The sequence below is a fragment of the Morone saxatilis genome, unplaced genomic scaffold (assembly GCF_004916995.1).
Source record: "Morone saxatilis isolate NCDOM2014 unplaced genomic scaffold, NCSU_SB_2.0 Contig7, whole genome shotgun sequence".
NCBI classification, from domain to species: domain Eukaryota; kingdom Metazoa; phylum Chordata; class Actinopteri; family Moronidae; genus Morone; species Morone saxatilis.
In genome coordinates, this window is record NW_023340246.1 from 11,044,348 (window position 1) to 11,066,479 (window position 22,132).

Consider the following 22,132-nt stretch of genomic DNA (forward strand, 5'->3'; position numbering starts at 1 on the left):
ATCAAACTGTAAATAAAGGACACCATTTTGAATGCGATATACCATTTATTACACATTAAACAAAGAGAGCTGCAGGACATTACCCATGGAAAGTCTTTTTTTTTTTTTATCTCTTCTATTATGAAAATGAATCCACACACACACACGACAACAGTTAGTGTGCTGCTGTATTGTATGTATTGTATTATAAATTAGTAGCAGCAGGGCATTTGAAAATCCACGGGCAGCCAGACAGGAGTGCAAAGATCAGCATCGTGCCTCTGTTAATATAAGCTCCCAAGCCTCAGCTTTAACACGTTGAACAAACAACACTTGAGTCAACTTTCAGTACATCAACTTCAAGTAAATGTCAGTGAAAAGTCATCACGTAGTGCTGGAGAATTTTCAGAGCATGAGCTGGGTTTACTGGGTGCACTTTTAATAAGTAAGAAAAAACATTTGCTTTTTGATTGACATCTATAATTTAAGATGTTGTCTTTTAAAACATCTGCTTTCAACTTGCAATCTTGGTGCATCCTTGGTCTTCAGACGGGTTTAACACCTAATTCAAATGTTCCTTCACACTATTGCAGTCATTGGAGATATGAAGAGTTTATTTTCTTAACATCAGAAGCACTGTCATTTATGCGTGACATAGATATGCATTGACTCTCCTAGATATCCTGTACAAATTAGGCCTCAATTTACTTGTGTCATCATTTATTTTATTGCATCCAAACTGCTTTTGTATCAGCACATTTTATCTACGGTAATCACACCCTTAAAGACATCACATCGCAGGCTTTATTGCCACATTATTGTCCTCTGATTCCAAAGCATTGAATAGCAGTTTATGTCAAGCATGGTCAGTACAAACAAGGTTATGATTTTATACATAATATAAAACAATTTAAAAGTCTGTGGTCTAAAATTTGAACGAAATGCGTACAAAATGTTGGAGGAAGGGGCTATTTTAAGTATTATCCTTTACAGTACAGGTGATCAATAACAAAGACATGAAAACATTAACCAGTTGCAGCAATGCCAAAATCCTTCTCACATTCTAATGAGTTAGCCTTCACTAAAGACTTCATTAAAGTTCAACAAAGAATGTCTCTGTTATTTGTTTTCTGGGTTTTCTCACTGTCATTTGGACAGTTAACTGAAGAGCAGGGTCTGGATAGGTAGGAGTGGTTTAGGTACAATTGAAAGATTTCCTATATTAACACCACATGACATGACTGAAGACATTGTGAATGGACTGCAGTAACTACAGCTGTGCTCGCTCTCTGGCTTCTCTGAGAAAAGCATCTTTCCACAACAGGCAGTTTGCACTCAGGACAGCGAGCTGTTAAGGACACAAGACCTCTCACCTCTCACGTACCAGGGGCCCGCTTTAGAATTTTACAATGCCACAAAACAATACTTTGAAAGGCAACCATGAAAATTCTGACCTCGGTGGTGAGGAGTGGCCGAGGTCCAAGGCTGCAAAGAACCTCGCTCCGGGCCTCGCTTCGCTGCAGTGGAGTCCGGGACCTTTGGGCAGAGCCATCTCCATTGGTTCACGGTTAGATGTTGAGGCTTTACAGAGTGACCAAGCAGAATTGGTGCCCAAGGTCGAGACCAAACTTTACCATCGTCGCTGGGTAATGCTGTTTCTCTTCAGTGCCGTCTCAGCCAGCAATGCCTTCATGTGGCTTCAGTACGGCATTATTAGCAACATATTCATGCGCTTCTACAACATTGACTCTCTGGCCATTGACTGGTTGTCCATGATCTACCTGCTCACCTACATCCCACTTATTCTGCCCGTTCTGTGGCTTCTGGACAACAGGGGAATCCGGGATGTTGTCCTCGTTGGGTCAGCCTTTAACTGCATTGGTGCTTGGATAAAAATCGGTAGTGCCAGTCCAGAACTGTTCCCAGTCACCTTTTTTGGCCAATTTGTGTGCTCAGTAGCCACTGTGTTTGTCCTTGGTATTCCCTCTTACCTTGCCTCAGTGTGGTTTGGAGAGAAAGAGGTTTCCACTGCTTGTTCCATAGGAGTTCTTGGAAACCAGGTTGGTCTGAATGTCTAATTAATCCATTTAAATTTCTGCTTCTGCAGGAGGGTCCACATAGCGAGGCTGTCTGTAGATTATGCAGGGCTGCACTGGATGCCAGAGTCACATGAGTCTTCTAGTGTCCTGGTGCGAGAGTCCTGAGAAAATTGTGTTAACCATTCGCTGAAACCTTCTCGTCAAACTTTGTCTGTTTAGGCTGCTTATATAGCAACCTGATTTGGTTGTAATGATATAAAAATATGGCTGTAATGTGTTATTTTTCATTTATCTGCATGTACGAATTTCAGATTATTGTATGGTTGTTGCAGCAGAGCTTGTTTGAGAGGTTTAAATTAAAAAATATATATATCTTTTTTTATTTAATTTGTGTTTTCTGTGTTCATTGTCTTAAAGCTGGGTATTGCCATTGGTTTCCTCGTGCCTCCGATCCTGGTGCCTAATGTGGATGACATGGACGAGCTGGCTCACCACATCAGCATTATGTTCTACATCACCGCAGGAGTGGCTACCTTACTCTTTATCCTCGTTGTCTTCGGTAAGATTTTCTAAGTAGCACATAAATGGTCAGTCCACCCCAATAACAAAAAACTTGTATTTTCTTTCTTACTTATAGTGGTATCTAGAAATGCAGATTTTCTTTGTTTAATGTGTTTTGAGACTTGCATTTCTGAAATATTTCCTGCAACCCTAATACAATAGACTTACTTGGTGACTTGATTCATGCTGCTCAAAGCATTGAAAACTGCATTTTCAAATTTGTATTGGGATTGTTTTTTCAATAGAAAGTAGTTCAAATGAAAACCGTTTGCTTCAAAGTCTGTGAATTATTCTAACCAAGATATAGTTTTAGGAGTAACAAAGTGGTGTTGTGCAGTTTTTCAAATGTAATTTTTAGATGATTTGTGCAGTTCAGAGCAAGATATCTTAAAACCTCAGCAGATGAAACGGAAACCTTCCGCATGGCTAGACACCATGAAGGGCAATATGTTTTTTGCAGTTTCGGCAGTTTTGGAATTTACATAAAATGTAGATGAACTGGATTTAAATGCAATTTTTAAACCGATTTTACTGTACCGTGTAACCAAGGATTTTTTGTGAATGGATATAGAGATGAAGTGGTCATTGAAGCAGTCAAGTGAGTGAAATGAATGGTTTCAAAGTGTGTCATCACCTCACCCACAAAACCTTTCCACATTTATTTCCCTCAGAAACTATGTATTGTCTGGACCTTTTTCACTCAGGCCAATGGGGTTTTCTTATTCAGCGGATCTACCTTATGATGGTTTTAATTTACAGCACTTAGACTCTGACAAGAAGCACCATTCAGTTGACAAGAAAAGTGCTGACATGCATGTTTGCACCGACACAAAACCTTCACTGAAGGGGAGATTGACGAGAAAGATACCATTGTGGTACGAGTAAAGTAAAGTCAGGAGAAATGTGCACAAAAGTACAAGATGTTACAGTGTAAAGTGTATGTTAGTTATAGATATATTAGTTATATATTTGATGACAAAAGGATATTTTCTGGTAGAAGGAAGTACACTTCACGTGACAAACAGGAAATGAGTTGTCAGGCGAAATGCTTAGTTGTAGTCAGCTTAATATATTTGCTTTTTGACCCTCTTTGTCTTTTTCCTACCATCTCGTTATATTTTATCTCAGAGTTTATGTTATTAATTAGCACCTCACATGTTATTTTTCTTGTGGAGGAAACTAGAATCATATCATTTAGAAAGGCGGTAGATTAATAACAGAAGTGGTTAGTCAGAATATAGTAGCAAACAGTGTTGTAAGTATGTAGCAGAGAGAACACTGGTTTGGGTAGTTGTCGGAGGGGAGGAACAAGTTCGATGAAAAAGAAAGCTGTTGTCCTACCAGGGCAGAGAGAGGGCGGGGGTGCTCGTAAGCGTCCTGCATTCAGAAACACAAAAGGATGCTTGTGAAGGAATTCCGTAGTACAACATTCAGACTGACTCAACTGTTAGTATTTTGACTTTATTCTCCTGTTGTTTATAAAGACCCTTCAAATGCAGAGTTCAGCTCATTCTCTGCATATTTGACTAGTTGGATGGGCATTTTTGAATCTGATATTTTTATTGATATGAGTCTGGTTCATTATTTATTTCAGTGATTATTTTGTGACCCCATTTAAGAGCCTCGCTCTATCCAAAGGTTAAAAAATTCATTTCAGTTTGAATTAAACAACCTAGATATAATGTGTGACATGTTAATTGGTGAGATTTAGATGTGCCAATAAGCAGCTTTTTTACACAGTAAAGGTAGCTGTTTCCCGCCTGTTTCCAGACTTAATACTAAGCTAAACATCTCACGACTCATGAGAGTGATATCTGTTTTCTGATGTAACTCTTGGCAAGAAAGCAAAAAAGCACTCTTTCAAAATGTTCCTTCAACAGAAAGTTCTTGCGGCCCTCGTCGCAGTGTGCATGTCTCTGTTTATTTGTGGTTTTAATCAAAAAGGGACTGTCCCCTCTCAGACCCTTTCATTTTAGAAAAATTTGAGAAATTAAATTAAATGTATTGTAGCTTTTTCCTATTTCCTACCCAAGTAATCATCTTGTGACCCCAAATAATTGAAAGATAGATATAATAGAGATAAAGCATAAAGATTCTGAATTAACAGACATCATGTAACTCAAAGCTTTTTAGTCCTAAGCCTGAGCGTGCACTGTGTACATAGACTTTCTTCCACTTTCAGTCATGTGACGGGTGGTATTGGGCCAGAGATGTGACTTATGCTGCTCTTGGTTACTCCAACGAGATAATTCACACCAGTTGGCCACAGTAGTTTCATGATATGACACATATACTCACACACATAGCACACCCTCACACATACATGCAAGATGCCATGTGTGAGGGTTGTCCTGCTGGCCGGGCCATCTGTAGCCCTGCAACAGGACTGTGAGTCAGCAGGGCAGACAAAGTCCCAGGATTCAGAGATTTGCATAAACTGTGTGCAAAGAGAGGTGAGAGAAGAAGTTTGGCTGCTGCTTTCCTCCAAACGAACCGTCAGCCAAAGTTAACCACAGAGAAAGTCTGCATTAAGACATAACGTGAGTGCATCTGGTTGACTGAATAAGGGGAATCCCTGCGGGTGTTCAAGGCAAATTACCATGCCCAAACTGGTTTACACGTTATCAGTATGAGCACTCCAAAGACTAATATGAATAAAACTTTGAGTTTCCTTTGAATATCAATGAGCACACAGCTGAGATCATGTATAACCTAAGTTTCTTTATGTACTGTCATAGCAGCTGTATCTAAAAGCAGGTTTATAGGATAAGTGAGAACCAGTTGCTAACCACAAATCCTCAAGTCAGGTTTGCTGGGGGGGTAGAAAGGGCTGCTAGCTCCAAGAACTACAAAGACACACATCTGTGTTTCCCCATGAGGCCTTAGGGCACGTGCTTTCACCCAGGAAAAAAGAAGACTAACTCAAACAGGTCACATCACACTTTAAATGATGACTGTCCTCTGGGTTGGAGTCTGTCTTTCACTCTACGTGTGTGGACCTGCCCCACTGTGTCTGGATGGGACCCATTTCACTTAAAATCTTCGCAGTTGTTCAGGATAATACTTTACACTACATACAAAAAGCTCCATGTGCTTCAGTTGCATGCAGTTGGACATTTAGGAAGTTTTAGTTTATATAGCACCTTTCAAACAAATCAAATGCAATTCAAAGTGCTTTACGAGCAGTTGACAGAACAAGTATGTTAAAAAGGAATTTATGTAACCAAACAACCAAAAGTTAATAGAATGTGACAACAATAAAAGATGGGTAGTAAGATAATGTGAGCAATGAAAATAAAACTTTGAAACACTGTACAAAACCAACAGATTACTGTAAAATATAAGAAAATAAAAAGTATAACTACCTTTTGACAATAAAACACAACGACATAAGATTACACTGTACACTCTTGTGTAGAAGATTTAAATAGTGTTGAGTTTGTTGTTATTTGTGTTAACTGTGTTTAATACTGTTTTTTTTTTCTCTCCTTACGTCAGTCTTCCAGGAGCGTCCTAACCTACCTCCGACTCAGGCCCAGGCCACAGCTCGTAGCATCCCACCAGAGCAGTACTCCTACACAGCCTCCATCCTCAGGCTGCTCCGCAACAGGCCCTTCATCCTCCTCATCATCACTTATGGTTGGTCATCACTATCCTTCAAAGTACTAGTAATCGGTCCTTCTGCAGACTACAAAAGAGTTCTTTAAAAGAGATTTAAAACAGGGTGTTGATGTAAAAATCTGTATTTTACGCTTTGTTTTTATTACCGCTCCATCTGTAGGTGAGGCTTGGTCGGCAAGGCATTCATAATAAATGCCATGAAAAATAGGGGGAATTACTTATTTATTTTCAGTACTGAATTCTCATAGTTACTATTAAATTACGTGGTGCAACTCAAAATGTTTCATTGCCTGATTCAGGTATTAGTCAGTGATTATCCCGGATGATAGCTGTTATTTTAACATGGAAACACTAGCAGGTTTCCAAGAACGCCTCGACACTCTGCCTTTAAAGTGTAACAAGGTTTATCTTCCTCTCAAATCTCATAAAAATGCACACAAGCCATTAGTTATTCAAAAGCTCATAAAGATGAGACCTGAGTTTGTCCTAGAGAGGTTCAAAGTTTGTTTATGATCTAACAATGTTTAACGAATGTGTTTGATCAGTGTGACACAGGCTAAACATTTTATGTGAAAGCATTCGGCGGATATTAAGCAAGTTTCTTTGCAGTCAGTCAAGTCTGTCAAGTTTGTCAAGTGACAGCAACTGTCCAACAGCTGTGAGCAGTTAAAGTAAAGTCTTTTCACTCCACCTGAGTGCGCTGACACGTGACATGTCACTATTATTAGTGTGTTAAGCTGTAGCTGCCAGTTATATCCAAGAAACTGTCTCATTATTTTTACATTTTATATACTCTCAGGATTTATTCTCTTAACAATTTTCCAGAAATGTTAATGATCTTGTGAGTGTTTTTTTGTGCATTCTTTCTGTGTATGAGTTACTGACTTTATCCAAAACCTTTGTTCAAGAGGAAAAGGATAGGTGCTTTTATCCTTTTATAGAAATCCTTGGTCTGGGTCAGCTCTCTGTTTAGGAAACTAGCCCGATCAGGTTCATTTGACAGAGCTGAAAACCAAAACCCTTCAAATGTTCACAATATTTAATGATTTGCTTGAGGAAGAGAGCACAATGCCTCCTTAACATTGTGAAACGTTTCCTGGTAGATATATTTGTCCTGTGTTTTATGGTGTGCATACCTTGTTTGACAGTATTTCCCAACACACAGGTTTGAACGTGGGTTGTTTCTATGCTCTCGGCACCCTACTGAACCGGATGATCATCGACCATTACCCTGTAAGTTGTGCCTTCTGTCTCTATGTGGACATATGTATGTACTGTACTTTAGTGTTTCCACTGTGTTGACATCCGGTAAAAGGTCTGTTGCCCAAAACTCTTGTTACACTTCCAATAGTGTGACATTTCAGCCTTTAACACCCAGAAATAATGTAACACAACCTCAATAAACTGTACTGTGGTAATAGATTTAACAAATTCAGTTTTCTTTGGCCAATGATCCGACACCATATTCAGATTTCTCTGAAACTGGCTTGCCTTTTTTTGTATGTACAGTTAGGGCATAACGTCACTAATTTGTGTCCTGACTTCCATGAACCTTCAGGGAGAAGAGGTGAATGCTGGGAGGATTGGCCTCACCATAGTCATTGCGGGGATGGTCGGCTCCCTGATCTGTGGCATTTGGTTGGACAAAACTAAAACCTACAAGTAAGTGTTGGGATTTAAAAAGATGCACAGAGAGGGTTGTTGAAAATGTTGCGACTGACTGATTCGCATTTTAGCCACGTTCAATGTGACATTAGGCAGCCACACGCACTTTTTAAATTCTGTTTATTGTCATTTGGCTTCTAATCTCGCTGTAGATCTTGTTTATGTGTTGGCTGTTGGGGTTCTGTGTCTGTTTATCCAGGTGCTGCATGCTGCTCTAACAGTGCTCTCTCTGCCCTCTTGCTCCTGCCTCATGGGCCCTCCAGCTGTGTAATGACAGCAGTGGCCATCCTATGGGGGGCTTCACTCAAACCCCCCTCTGTCTTATTTATAAGAGTCTTGCTGTAAATGGGGGGAAAGCGGGTGTGTTTGTGACATACATGTGGGGACACATTCAGTCCCACCTGGCTTTGTTGTCGAGTCCAGATATTCTAATTACTCTCTGCTGGTTATTTGCATTACATTCATTTGCACTTTTTTAAAGAGCTGTATAAGATTTGAATTGATAGGACATATTTCTTCTTTCATATGCTGTTTATTATAGGTTCAAATTTATTTATTTTTAACCAGGAAAGTGCTACCACTTACTGTTATGATCACTAACCAATACCACTATAATCAATACTTATTTCATTTGTATGTCTGTATAAAATTAGGTTTTTCTCACAATCTTGTGTGTTTTCCCTCCAAACATGTCTTATATAATGATAATCTGTAATTACATAATGCATTTTAAAACATAACTTTTGTTTATTTGTTTTCTTGTAAACAAACAAAAGTTATGTTTACATAATCATTGTTTCTATCCTTGAGGGCTAACAAACATGTTGAATGCATTTCTTTCCTCATAAAGAGAAAAAAGGCCATTTTTCAAATTTTTCACAAATTGAAAATGCAGCAACACTATGAATGTATCATGGTGATGACGATTATAGTGTTCAGTGCTTTTCTCGTGTGTTTTTCCAGGCAGACAACCCTCGCAGTCTACTTCATGTCTCTGGTGGGGATGATAGTCTATGCTGCTACACTCAGTCTGGGACACCTCTGGGTGGTCTTCATCACCGCTGGATCTCTTGGGTATTCTTTCATTCATTTCTTTGTTTTGGGGGGTATAGAAGTAATATAATCTAAGGATTTCTTTTTATATATATATTTCTGTATTTGTGTACAATACTGCATTCAAAACACACCTAATTTGTTCACTCAAGGGACGGAAAAATGAAATAATAAAGAAATATATTTACTACCAAATCCCATACAAGATGGATTATAGCAATGAGCAAGCTGGAGTGAGCTCAGTAATATCACATTTTAAGCTTTCCCCTCCACTGAATTCTGTTATGGTAATTCCTCAAAGGGCAATATTTCTGTTGACATTTGCAACAATAATTTACAGCTGTGTTTATTTAGTTTTCAGCTTTGCCTTTGTACACAGTGACTTGGTATTCAAACTCAGGATATATCTTGTTTTTGGGGAAAATAAAATGTATGGATAAAGGTCACACCACATTTTATATAATTATTTTAAACAGTTGACTTTACAGGTAAAAATGATCGTCAATGCCGCTTATATGTTCCAATCTTCTTTTGGAATTCAAACTTCATCTTTTACCAGATCCAGAAGTACTTTACACCCAGTTTTAACCTTTTTGTGGCTGTGTGGCTGTTGTGAAATACTTACACCTCTTCAGTAGCGCAGATTGGTCTGCCAGATTGTGCTCACCCTTTTCTGTGAAGGCACACCTACATAATATAACATACATGCTCACATGCATGCCAGACAGTGTACATCATTCATGTGACTCAGGCTGAATTGTCAGATGTTTCACAGAAAGCTTCATTTGTTAATGGAGACTAAATGAGCTCCAGCTAGCTTCACATTCCTGCTGGAATTCCTACTACTCGACTGATAAAGCGAACATTTCTTTAGTCTTTTTTTTCCTGTGTGTACAACCATTGTCCCAAGTATTTTTCTTGTTTTTTCTTATCCCTAAACAGGCTTTTGATGGACATTAAATATTACGTGTAATGAAAAAGCAACAACATGCAAGAGCATCATGTTTGCTGCTCTATGTCCTTGTTATTGAAACACATTTATTGGCAGAGGAGGCGCACATAAATGTCAGTGTGCCTGGAAATACAGTATGTACTGACTCAGGCTGATGTGTTTTGCTGCTGTTGTGATGTAAGTACCTAGTAATTTAGTTTCACTTTTTGTCACTTCAGTTGAAGGATGACATGGTGTTATTGAGTGAGAAATCCTCTGAAGGGTAAGGGCGTTAGTCTTAAGTTCAATCATTTAGTAGGTACAAAGTTAACATCCACTTGCTAGGTATTATAATCCTACACATGTAAAATCCAGGATATATATTATTGAAATTTAGATTAAATTAGTATCAGAAATGTGGGCAGAAAGAAGAGCTGCAATTATATCAACTTGTGATTCTATATGATTAACCTGTTTACTGTGTGTCTCTGTGCTCCTGTGCTCGTGTGTGTCCAGATTCTTCATGACGGGCTACCTGCCGCTGGGCTTTGAGTTTGCGGTCGAGCTGACGTACCCAGAGTCCGAGGGAACCTCTTCCGGACTCCTCAACTGTTCAGCACAGGTGCAGCTCAGTGATATCTCAGCATAATGGGGCAGAAAAGCCCAGTGAATCACCAAAGAGACAGCATGAGAACAAATGTTTGAATTTTTACTGATTTTAGAGAAAAAAGTGAGTCATTCCCCTTCACTGCAGTATCAATGCAGGTTTCCAAGAAAACGTTGGCTCATACATTAAAGTAGAACCTCAAACAATATTACAATTAATAACAGTAAAACTCTGCAGAATTAGTCCAGTCAAATGTGCTAAAATCCTGATTTGACTTTGCATTTGAAAGTTTGCAGATTAGTTTTTGTTTGTTGTAGACCGGGGCATGTTTCACCACATTTGCAACACTAGTGCGGTGCCCGTCTAATACATGCATGTTGAACGGGCCGATTGCTTGGTATTGCTTCTTGCAGCTTGCAGCGACTAACGGGTAAACCAACTATTAGGGTCCAGTGTGAAGTTGGTCAGATGAAAATCGAAGGACAGAGACTCTTTCCATTTTAGTTAGATGCAAGATGCAATTTGCAGCATTAGACAAAACAAACATACAAACATACTTGCAAATCAAGCATGAGCACTGAAAAATTACGCTGCTACCATTTACAACCTGCCTGTAAGCAGTGATTACAAAAGAGTCGTGTCACCCTGGGATAGCTGACTGGAGGTATTGGCACCAAAATACTCCAGGTTTTCCCTGAATGGAGCATTTTTGGCTGCAGGGAACTCTGGGAAATACTGATCCCACGTCTGATAGGCCTTAGCTGTAGAGTGATGGCACATTTGTTTTGCATCGTTGTGTTGTTGTGGCTGTGAGGGTGTGTGTGCGTGCCTCTGCATGCAAACACCAGCTTTATTCCTAACTATTGCATGTTCTGCATGCACAGGTGTTTGGCATCATATTCACCATTTGCCAGGGTAAGATCATCGACCACTTTGGCACACTGGCAGGAAACATCTTCCTCTGTGTCTTTCTTCTAATCGGCACAATAATGACAGGTAAGACCTTTGTGACTATAAGGAATATGCTGTATAGAGTCATAGCCAGCTACTGATTTTAATATCATATACTGCAATGCTTAAGAATGGTCTTTGTCTGTTACTGTTTCTGTTATGAGTTTACTAAAGTTCCTGTGGGAAAATATTTCATTCCAAGAATGTGGTGGTTACTCTGTAACTTCAAGGTCTGTTTCAGTGTTGTGTTATGATATAGATGAATATTTCCAACACAGTGACAAATGTGTTTTTATTGTTGCATATGCTTAACAGATAATTGTATTACCTCCTTACAGGAAAGCTATTTTAACCCTGGGAGCAGCTCAGGGTTTAGAGTTCTTGGAATTTTTTTCATTTCCTTCGAATGGTTAAATTAAAAACAGAATATTGTGTTGTGTTTAACTTAAGCTTGGGAGAAGATAGTGTGTAACCATTAGCTTTTTTCTTGTTCTGTCCCCCTCATTCGAAAGTGATTGTTTTTAATTAAGCAAAGCGCTAAGTTTCTAGAAAAACAATTGACTTGAGTAATGGAAAATGTTGCATACTGTCAGAAATGCTGCACATGCATACTGACACACAGTAGCAGTTTGTGTTCGGTATTAAATGTGAGATTTAATGCCTCAGTCAATGCAAAGTCACTTAAGTCTATTTGCATGGCCCATTGAGGGGTTTATGAGCAATGTTTAACTTTTTAAAAAATACTTTAGCTACTGAAGCGCTAAACTGTGAGCGCACTAGAAAAACACTGCAAGACTATTTAATGAGACCTTCTCATAAAGGTCAGCTGACTGACTCACTGTCCTTTGTAACTTACTCAGCATTTAGACATATGAGTGGACTTCTTGTTGTGGTCATGCCAGTTTTAAAAGGAAAAGAACGGCTTTGTGAGAAAACCACAACTGAATTCCCACACGTTGATTTGACATATACTGTGTAAACCTATGTGCTGCCATCAAAATGCACATACAGTACAGTATTGGCTCTCTGTAATGTATTCAGTTACAAAGGTTATCATTTTTTGTGAAACATTCACTGTAACTAGAAGGTTGAGGATAATGATTAAGATGCCATGAAGCTGTTTTCATAAATTTGCAATGCGAAGTTTGAGGGTAAGTTAGGATGCATGATTTGAGTTAGGCTAACTGTATTTTCTTGCATTCGTTGCCACACAGTCTTTGGAAATACTGTTAAGAGTGTGTTATATTTAAATAGAGACACTTGTATGATGATAGGCGCCATCTACTGGGTATTTACCTTTATTACATCATGTCATTTGATTCTAAACTAAAATCCACCTTCATATGCTTTTTAGACAGCAGTAGGATGGACAAATAAATAACTTTTATTACTTTGCTGTTTTGTAAAAGAAGAGTTGTGTGTCAGTATCTCATGCAGACTTTATTTGTTCTGTGTCTCTATTTCCCTGCAGGCCTAATAAAGGCTGATCTGCGAAGACAAAATGCAAACCTGTTGGCCAAAGCAGCAGTAAGTGTTAGAGTTTAACCAAACAAAATCCTGCTTTGTTTATTTGTTGGGGATATACTAAAAAGTGGTGGTGGTAGTATAATGTGGAATAGGCCTTTTTCATGGAAGACATTTTGACATGTGCCAGCAGGAAAAGGGTCCTAGCATACTGTCACTGTCATAGCTTACTTGGACATTTGAACTCAACAAGTTTTTTTCCTGCTATGACAAGTTAAAATGTCTGCTGTGAAAAAGGCCTATGTGTTAATTGTTTGCTTGTCATAAGTTTGCATGGAAGGCATGCAGGCAAAGTCACATGTGTGTCCTGTGCTGCTCCAGAAATAACTTACTCTGCGCTCCCCTTTTGTGTCTATTTTTGCTGTTGTCTTCAGTTGTCCCGCTTGCCTGTACCAATTCTCCATAACATCTATTGTGGGATTTGACCTGATACAGTGTCTCTGCTGCATGTTCAGCTGTTTTCGTCTTTCTCATTGGTCTTCATGTTGTAAAGCAGACAGTGTTGGGTGTAACGCATTACTGTAATTACATTACAGTTGTCTGTAACGCGGTGATGTAATGCATTACAGACAGTGATCACATTACACTTGTTAATCAAATGTTGCTACTTGCGTTACATAAGTTCTTCAGTTATCTCCATAATGGCTGGTAAGGAAAAAAAGCCCTGTAAAGGCACATTTGAACCACTTCTTTGCTTGATGAGGAAGATAACAACTGCTATAGTGATAAACACATCAAATAAGCTGGACCAGTCTACTATAAAGCCGTTGTTTGGAGACTTTGGCCCGTTGCCGTTCATATTACGTGATCTCCAGCAATGTTTCAGAGTAATGCAAAAGTATTGCAAAGAGTTGTGTAATTCATTTTCTACAGGGAATAACTAAGTAAAGTAATTCATTACTTTTATGAGTAATGACCCCAACACTGTAAAAAGAGCATGTATCTGCTTGCATATGCTTGTGTATGTATGTGTATGAACTGCCAAATATCTTAGGAGCTTATTGAATTTGTCTGGAACAGTTAATGTTTTATTGCTATGATCCCCCTGTTCCTAACCCATACTGTCTCACCAACTCACCAAGCTTTGGTAGAAGAAGAGCAAATTGAAGATAATGTTTGAATGTGACAAAAAAGCAACCGAAGCCAGGTTCCAGGACCCTGGACAGAATATTCTTTATTGATGCCTGGGTGGGTCTCCAAGCTCTGTGGTGAAGTTACTGATGAGTGCTGACAGAAAATCATCTGTCAGATTCCTCACATTTAACGCTGAGATACAGTGAAGAACAAAGCGTTCAATAATGAGCTTTCTGGTGGAGAGTTAAATGAGATAAATGATACCATCTCTCTGTGAGATAGGAAGCTAGAGCCAGGAGACAATTAGCTTAGCTTAGCATACAGATGGAAGCAGACTGGAACAGCTAGCCTGTCTCTTTTGAAGGGAACAACCAGCCTTTCTAAAGCTCATTAATTAACACACTATATCTTGTTTGTTTACCTGGGAGCTGAGCTAGGCCAAGCTAACCTGCTGCTGATATGAGAGTGGTATTAGTGCTGGCCAAAAATTAACAAACAATTCTTTTCTGCATACTTTTGCGAGTTTGATACGTATCAAGTCTGGTATTAAGTCTGTAAGCTTCAATACCAAATTTAAAAATGTAAATACTTGAAATACTCAAATTAGAGGTCCAGACCTGTGGCACTAAATTTTCTTGTCTAACTCTCACAAATAAAGCAAATAAGCATTTTTTTCAAATTGTTACCCAAACTGAATTGTGTTTGAACATAAAGAATAATTTAAGTGATAACCATAAAAGAGGGAATTCATTCAAGCAAGAATTCAGAATCACAACAACTTCATCCCAGACTGGAGACTCACGCCTCTGTAAACACTGAATGAGAAGTGATCAGTAGCTGTTGTTTTAGGCGGAGGGGCAGATGTCGGGACAAGACTACGGAGCCACGGCACTAATCTCCCAGCCGCAGACTCCTCCTTATCAAGCCTGATCAATAAACCTTTCTGCTTCCACAATGAAATCTGCTCAAATCTTAGCTCGAGACACAAATGCACAAAGGTAGGAGCACAAAGCAATCAGCACACACTGCCGATAATCACCAACACCTGCTGCACACCCTTCCACCTGTCTCTGTTAAATCTGCCTTCTCAGTCTCTCTCACTGACTAATATTCACACAATCGTGTACATATGGAAATTATTTTCTCCAACTGTATCTATGGAATTCCAGCTGAATTTAAATCAATTAATTTCATCTCTGATCATTAATCCCATCACAGCCTGAGCCTATACACCTGATATGTATTTGACAATATAATGATTTAAAAAAAAAATCATACATGGATGACTTCCCAGAGAATTATTTTCCTGTGTGCATGGCTGACTGATTTAAACTCTGTCTGATCTGAAACAGCTTTATTTATGAAACTACGGTCTTATTTATTTATGCGTCATTTTGTAATGTATCCATATACAGGCCCTTTTTCAGAGAGGACATTTTGACATGCAAAGCACAGGTGTAAATAATAAATGAACGATGGCTGAATCCTATTTAATTGCTTCAGTTTCAGGGTCCTGGTATTGATGCATTTCCAAGAAAACATAGAAAACAAACGAGAATGACTGAGAGCTCACGAGAAGATCAACATGTGAAGTTGTTTTTGTGCCTTAAACTGCACGAAAAGGAAACCTCAGCTAGCTCGCAGTGCAGAATATTATCTCCAGTAAGCCTGGTCAGAGCCATGGATTACATAAAGGTGCAGGATGGTTTCTAACTGAAACTGCAGGTATAAATGCCTGACAGCTCACACTGTTACTGTGTGCTTAAGGCTCAGTGAATACAGTGTGAACATTTGATGCCTTGGTGATCAGTTTGATGTGCATTTAGAGTTTCAGTTGATAGAGGTGCACACTGATGGCTTTAGGCAAAAAATGCATACCGCTGTTAAGTTAATTTTTCAAACAAAACTGTAAAACTATATCATGTGTCAGGTATATTAGCAGGGTTTTCATACATGGTAATGTATGAAACCAGAACTTTTTTACTTTTATGCTAAAGTTATTTGTGTTAGGGGGAGATTTTGTGCTTTTAACCCTTGCTGCCTGTTGATGGTTTTACACACACACAGGTAACTCTCCCCCTGTAGCGCTACATTTGTGTAGCCTGTGTTAGTGTTGCACTGCTACTAGTTGCCATTTCTGATTTGGATATGTGTAATGGTTGCAAACTAGAGCTGACAGATGTAGAATGTGGTGTCTTATAAAACATTTTTTAAGTTTTGGAAATAGAAGAATGAGTCTTACGTTCAAATTCACCTCTACCAGCAATTTTTTCTTGTTTCCAGCAAGATGTCAGATTTCCAAGTACTGAAACTGTCCATAATTAATCTATAATGACATTGTAGCAGTGTGTTTTCTACCCATTGATTGATTGTTAACTAGTCTGTAGACATTGCGTTAATTTTGGGGGTTTTTAGTGTAGCAGAGCCTTTCCAGAGAGTTAACACTCACAATAGCAGCATCCTGACTCTGCATGACCTGAATGGAACAGAACCTCAATTAGTATCATTAATAACGCCTGTGTTCATCCGACTATTTCATGTCAAAATGGCTGCTGATGCGCACATTGTCACAAATTTGTGACTTAACTGACTGCCATTATTAATGTTATTAACACCTGTGCCCCTTCTATTGTGAGGAGTCAAAATGTCTCCTGGGAAAAAGGGTATTGATGTGCTTTTATTTGTCTATTTTTCATTTTCACCCAGCATGTAGTCAGTACACTCAAAAACTACACACAGCCATATTTCCTTACTAAAGCTAAAGAAAGCTGTTTTCAATTATAGCTTATCTTGAATGTTTGTGTACACAGAGTGTAGGAATGGGTGTGAGGTTTGTGCACACTGATAAGAAATAACGTACTGGGATATTCACCTGAACATGTGTTTATATGTGTTTGGTCACTATTTTAAGTGATTATTTAGCTCTAAAATCTACAGACAAAAGAGAACTTCAGTGTTGAATCCATAATATTGTTGAATTAACATGCCTGTTTTGATTGATAGGGACCGTCTGACAGCCCGAGTGGGAACCTGGCTGAAACTTCTATCATCAGTGAAGCCAAGTTTTAGACGCGCACACACACTAACATACAAGCCTTGAAAATGATCTCCTTTCTGTTACAGTGTAACATACTGAGATAGAACAAAACTATCAGGAAGTCTTTAGACCCACTTCTAAGAAGAGCTAGATATAGTGTTGTATTAACTATTTATAAAAAGAAATACGCTAAAATGCTGAATTAAATCTGATATTTAATGCACAATGTTGAACATTCACTGTTGAGAAATATTTTTTATATGTGAGTGTAAATTAAAAACTTAAATGCTAGGAGACAAAAAAATTAAGAAGAAATGTTTACCTGTCAGTATTTTAAGTGTACAGTTGATTGTGTACAGTACAAATAGGTACATTTGGCACAATGAATTTATGCTAATTTTGTTATTGCATACAACAGTTAATCATGTAAATACACTGCATTGTTTTGAGTGATTTTGGTAGAATATCTTTGACATTGAAATAATTCATACAGCAGCATATTAAATAGTCTCTAATCCATGGCAGTCCACAGTAAGGGATTATTACACACAGTTGTGTGATAGTATATGTAATACTATTCATGTTTACTTATTTAACATGAAATAAAACTATTTTATGGAGTTTCTTCTCTTTGTTTGGTGTTATGCTTTACATTACTGTGTACCTCACAGTGAAAAGCCATAGATCTTTGATGGTAGATAATACCAACCACAGTAAAATGCTTTTAAAGCAGAACTTATACTTATAATGGGAGTATCTTTACATACAGGTACTCTTATATGTAAGTCAAAGATCTGAATGCTTCTTCCACCACTGATATATCTGTTCATCTTGGAAGCGGGGGTCCCTTCTGTTTGTTTGTTTGTTGCTTATTTTTCTTGTGAGAGGGTTTTTCCTTGTTGGTCCTTATGCAAACCAAGGGTCTACAGTTTGACTTTTCTTAAAATAACACCACTCTGACAGCTCAACTGTGTCAAAGGTAAAAACTAAACAAGAATAAACTTTCACATACATAGGACTCTAACTTATAAGGTGTACCCCTCTTGACCACATGGTGGCAGCATTGTTGCATATAAACTGTGGACTCCTTTAATGAACAAGAAGGCCCATGCAGGATTCAAAGTGAGGAGCATTAGAGAGACAAAAAATAATAATTGAAGTACATTGTTGATATACTGTGTGTTCTCAAAGTCCTATTAATTGTTTGTACTGTGATTTAATCGACTTTAGGCTACAGAGTCGCCTGAATAAAGCTGGGATCTACTGATCTAAAGTGTTGTCTGAATAAATGACTACATTAAACATCTCATTGGCATAAATAAAGATAAAGTTGCCTCCGAGCAGCTCTGTTATGAGATCATCCTGACTTCAGGCCAGTACTCAGAGAGCAGCTCCCATCTGACTGATTCTCTGATGATCTCATTGTTCTCCAGTTAGCTTACTGATCCTTGGCATAGATTGGTTGTTAAAGTTTGTGTCAGGAGTTTTTCCTGGTACTACAGGTTCATTAGCACATAGATCTGTGGAAATGCTACCCATTAATGCAAAATCCAGCTGAGAGGATGACCTAAAAAGACCACTCTGCACTCTTGCACTCTTATCTAACTCTTCGTTTGAACAAATTGGTTTTACAACAGCTGCCAGTCAATGAAAACATCATCAAATTTTATTATTTTAACATTTTCGTTCAGAAGAGAAGTAGGATGAGAAAAATTTAAAGGAGCAGAAGAAGGGATTTCTGTTTGGTTGTATTGACAAGGTACAAGACTGACATCATGCCCATGCAACACTGCCCCTTTCAGTCATTTGATGTGTCAACACTATTTATACTGTATTTCCTAGAGTTTCCTTCATTTTATGACCTTAATTAATGTGGAATATATGAACTGTAGACAGGAAGGTCACAAAAGGACGAGGACGAGTAGGGTGTGACCTCAGGCTCGCTGACGGCCTGCCCACCCACATGTAGTGATGGATGTTTGAATAAGGCCCCTTGTATACATATGACATTTCAGAGTTGCTTGGAAGAACTTACTGTACATGCAAAGAAATAGGTCACTTGGTTCTTAATAAAGGCTTTTGCTTGTTTGTTGTCGTTTCTTTCGTTCCTTGATTTTTATGCTTTGAAACCCAGTAAAGTTTATCTCTTAAGTGCAGATAAAGTCAGGTCTACATGTGAAGGGAGATTGGAGGAAGGATTATACTTTCTTTAAATAGATTTTGTGAGGTCACATGGAGAAAGACAACGGGTCTTTTGCTCAGTGAAAAAACACGTCATATATGACATAGGTATGAGTGGACGACACACATATAATGTTTTTTCACAGTATATGCAATATTGATAAATACTTGGAAGTTCATCACACTGATGCAAATTTGCCATGAAGAAGTCATATTCACTGATTTGCAGTATTACCCAAAATTGCTTAATATAATAAGGATATTTTGATTTTGGGCTAGACTTTAAAGAAAAAGTTTGACATTTTGCTTTCTTGCAGAAGATTGATTCCAGTCTGATGTCTTGGTGTGATAAGTATGGAGCTAAACCCAGGAGAAGATTAACTTAGCTTAGCAGTGTGCCAGAGTTTATACGTCTGCCCTGCAGCCATATTTTTTAACTGTAGGCAAAGCCAGGATACCCACTATCCTGTCTTAAGTTCCATAGTTTGCAGAAATGTAATAAAATATTTCTTGGTATGTTTTCATTAGTTTATAATCATCTGCAATTCGTGTTTTTTAACAGGTTTTGCGGCCCCCGCATTTTTTACATGCTTGGAAAGCTGAGCTGTATTCAGTTGGTTGCAATCAGCAACAACACCACTAGATGTCACTAAATCCTACACTCTGTACCTTTAATGCACAGTATCAATGTTCAATTTCCCAAAATGTCAAACTTCTTTAAAATCACATCGTCCTCTCTGAGACATGGGTGCACACAGCCTTGCAGAAATGGTGATGTGACACATTATTAGTTTTACCAGCATTACCACATGATGGCTGATGGTGTACCTCAATCTCATGGCGCACATCCCGTAAGCATGAATACTGAATACTCCTCTCTGAGTATCCACGGCCTGATGATTTATCCTCCAATGCTATTGCATGATGGTCACGTACGTCATTTCCCTGAGGGTGGCTGATCCTATCTGCCTGCTGGCGCTTCACAGATATTATCAACTATCCACACTATGATCCATCCTGCACCCACAAACCAAAACTTGAAAATACACAGCTAAAATTACAAACACTATATTTAGTGTGTCAGAGGTAGGAGGAAAACAGCATTGTGCAATCAGTTGTATGCTGTATGTCATAAAAGGTTTAGGGACTAGATTGCAGGCCTCCTCACGACTGGTTAGGAACTAGAAATCAATTTGCTAATGACTAGTTAGTGTAGGAGTGCGAATACCCATCAGACTCATGAAACACAAATTTGGAGGGAGAAATGTGAAGGGAGGAGAGACAGCATGACGCAGTGCCTCCTGTTTGTGTTGACTGTTCAAACAGCAACAGAGATTGATGGTGTTGGCCACGTACTACACACAGTAGTAAAGAGGGAGCTGTGTGCACCCGAGCACAGACACAGGCGGGAAAAAGAGAAATAGATAAAGCCTTATTGCCTCTTTGTGAATATGAGAAAAACAGAAACAGGAGCGCTAAAAAGTGAGAAGGTCTAGCTGACAAGGAGGATATCAAAACAACTGCAGAGGCAAAATACTTGAAAGAGAGGAGATGAAAGTATTAGAAAAGTGAAATCCAAGTAAGTGCGGTGAAGACTTTGTCATACACAGATGGCCACTCGGTGTATTTTGGAGAGGCTGCCGAACGAGCACCTCATCCATGCACATTCTGGAGGAATATAACTCACTCACAGATGGACTGCAGAGAAGGGAGGTGCTGCTATGAAGTCAAACTGTAAACTGAATCTTGAAATTTAACACTGGCACGGCGCCAGAGGAGCTGTGCTTGGTACCAGTGTTTTTCTTCTTCCTCACTCCACAGAGAAGATAAAGACTTCTCTCATTTTCTTAGTTCAGTCACTCAGTGTGTGTGTGTGACAGCCTAATGAATGCTTAAAATACCAAACAGAGAAAATGTATACTTGGTTTTCTATTCTGAACATACCAAAACACACATCTGTTTGGTGTTCTTGGTGTTTGCCGATGATTGGAGAATGCAGATAGAAAATGAAAAGAAGCCATATCTCTACTTCTGGTGTACAAACCCGTAGAGATTGTTTCTTATATATTATATCTCATAAAGATGATTTAGGTTTTATGCAGACTGCCCTCGTCAAAACTACTTTGACATTCATTAAATCTGTTTTTTCACTCATTAAACATCCCTCCTCTTTAATTATCTAAAATCTTAAATAACTTTTTCTGTCATGGTGAGTTTCATGTGGTTTACCAGGATTACAGCAAAAAAAAGTTTGGGTGCCACACTAGTATTTGCCTTCAATTCTGTCACACAAAAAGGGCGTCTCGATGTGTGTTGTGGCTGTGTTGATTAGCTACTGCAGTTGGGGACTAATTTCTTCCAGTGTTCCCCCGAGGCTTATGTGTTGTTTTCATTTTATTGTTCATGGGAAAAATGGCTCAGCCGGTAAAAATGGAAAAATCACTTAAATTTTCCTTCGCTACTGAGCTACTGTTTTGGCCTTTAGAGTGCACTCTACTGCCTACGCAGCCGTTCAGAGACTGGATGTCCATTAAATTTATGTTTATAGGCATGTGGAGGTAAAGGTGCAACCAAATCCTGTCAGTGACACATTGTAATGACCAACTGTACTGCAGGACATATGGAACATTTTTATGTTTTTTTACAGTACAGCACTTTTAATGACAAGCGAGGTATTCATGCAATAGTTTGCAGAAAAAAAATTCCCTTATTTACCTTGATCTACCTTTAACTTTTTCTTCTGGGAGCAGGAGAGGCCTGGGTCATAGCTTTCGGAGGAGGTTTCTCTGGCCGCCTCAGGTTTCAAAGCTGGCAGGCTGATCAGAGTGCAGAAGGTTTGTGAGCCTTGGCACTTACACACAGCACCAGGCTTTGAGGACCCAGATTAACCTGCACAGTAGTTAAATAAA

At 38.7% G+C, this 22,132-nt stretch overlaps 1 protein-coding gene across 5 annotated transcripts in view; it reads left to right on the forward strand.

Annotated features, from left to right (window-relative positions):
- flvcr2b (FLVCR heme transporter 2b) overlaps window positions 1-18,309 on the forward strand; it is a 20,430-nt gene extending 2,121 nt beyond the window's left edge. Inside the window, exons 1-11 of one of the 5 annotated variants that reach the window (XM_035678731.1) lie at window positions 1,156-2,039; window positions 2,436-2,577; window positions 6,078-6,218; window positions 7,366-7,433; window positions 7,759-7,862; window positions 8,829-8,939; window positions 10,366-10,471; window positions 11,341-11,452; window positions 12,879-12,934; window positions 14,855-15,003; window positions 17,009-18,309. In XM_035678731.1, the coding sequence (XP_035534624.1) occupies window positions 1,389-2,039; window positions 2,436-2,577; window positions 6,078-6,218; window positions 7,366-7,433; window positions 7,759-7,862; window positions 8,829-8,939; window positions 10,366-10,471; window positions 11,341-11,452; window positions 12,879-12,934; window positions 14,855-14,935 (1,572 nt within the window). In that variant the 5' untranslated portion in view covers window positions 1,156-1,388 and the 3' untranslated portion in view covers window positions 14,936-15,003; window positions 17,009-18,309. The other 4 variants (XM_035678733.1, XM_035678729.1, XM_035678732.1 and 1 more) reach the window with 4 other exon arrangements.
- Window positions 18,310-22,132: the final 3,823 nt, after the last annotated feature.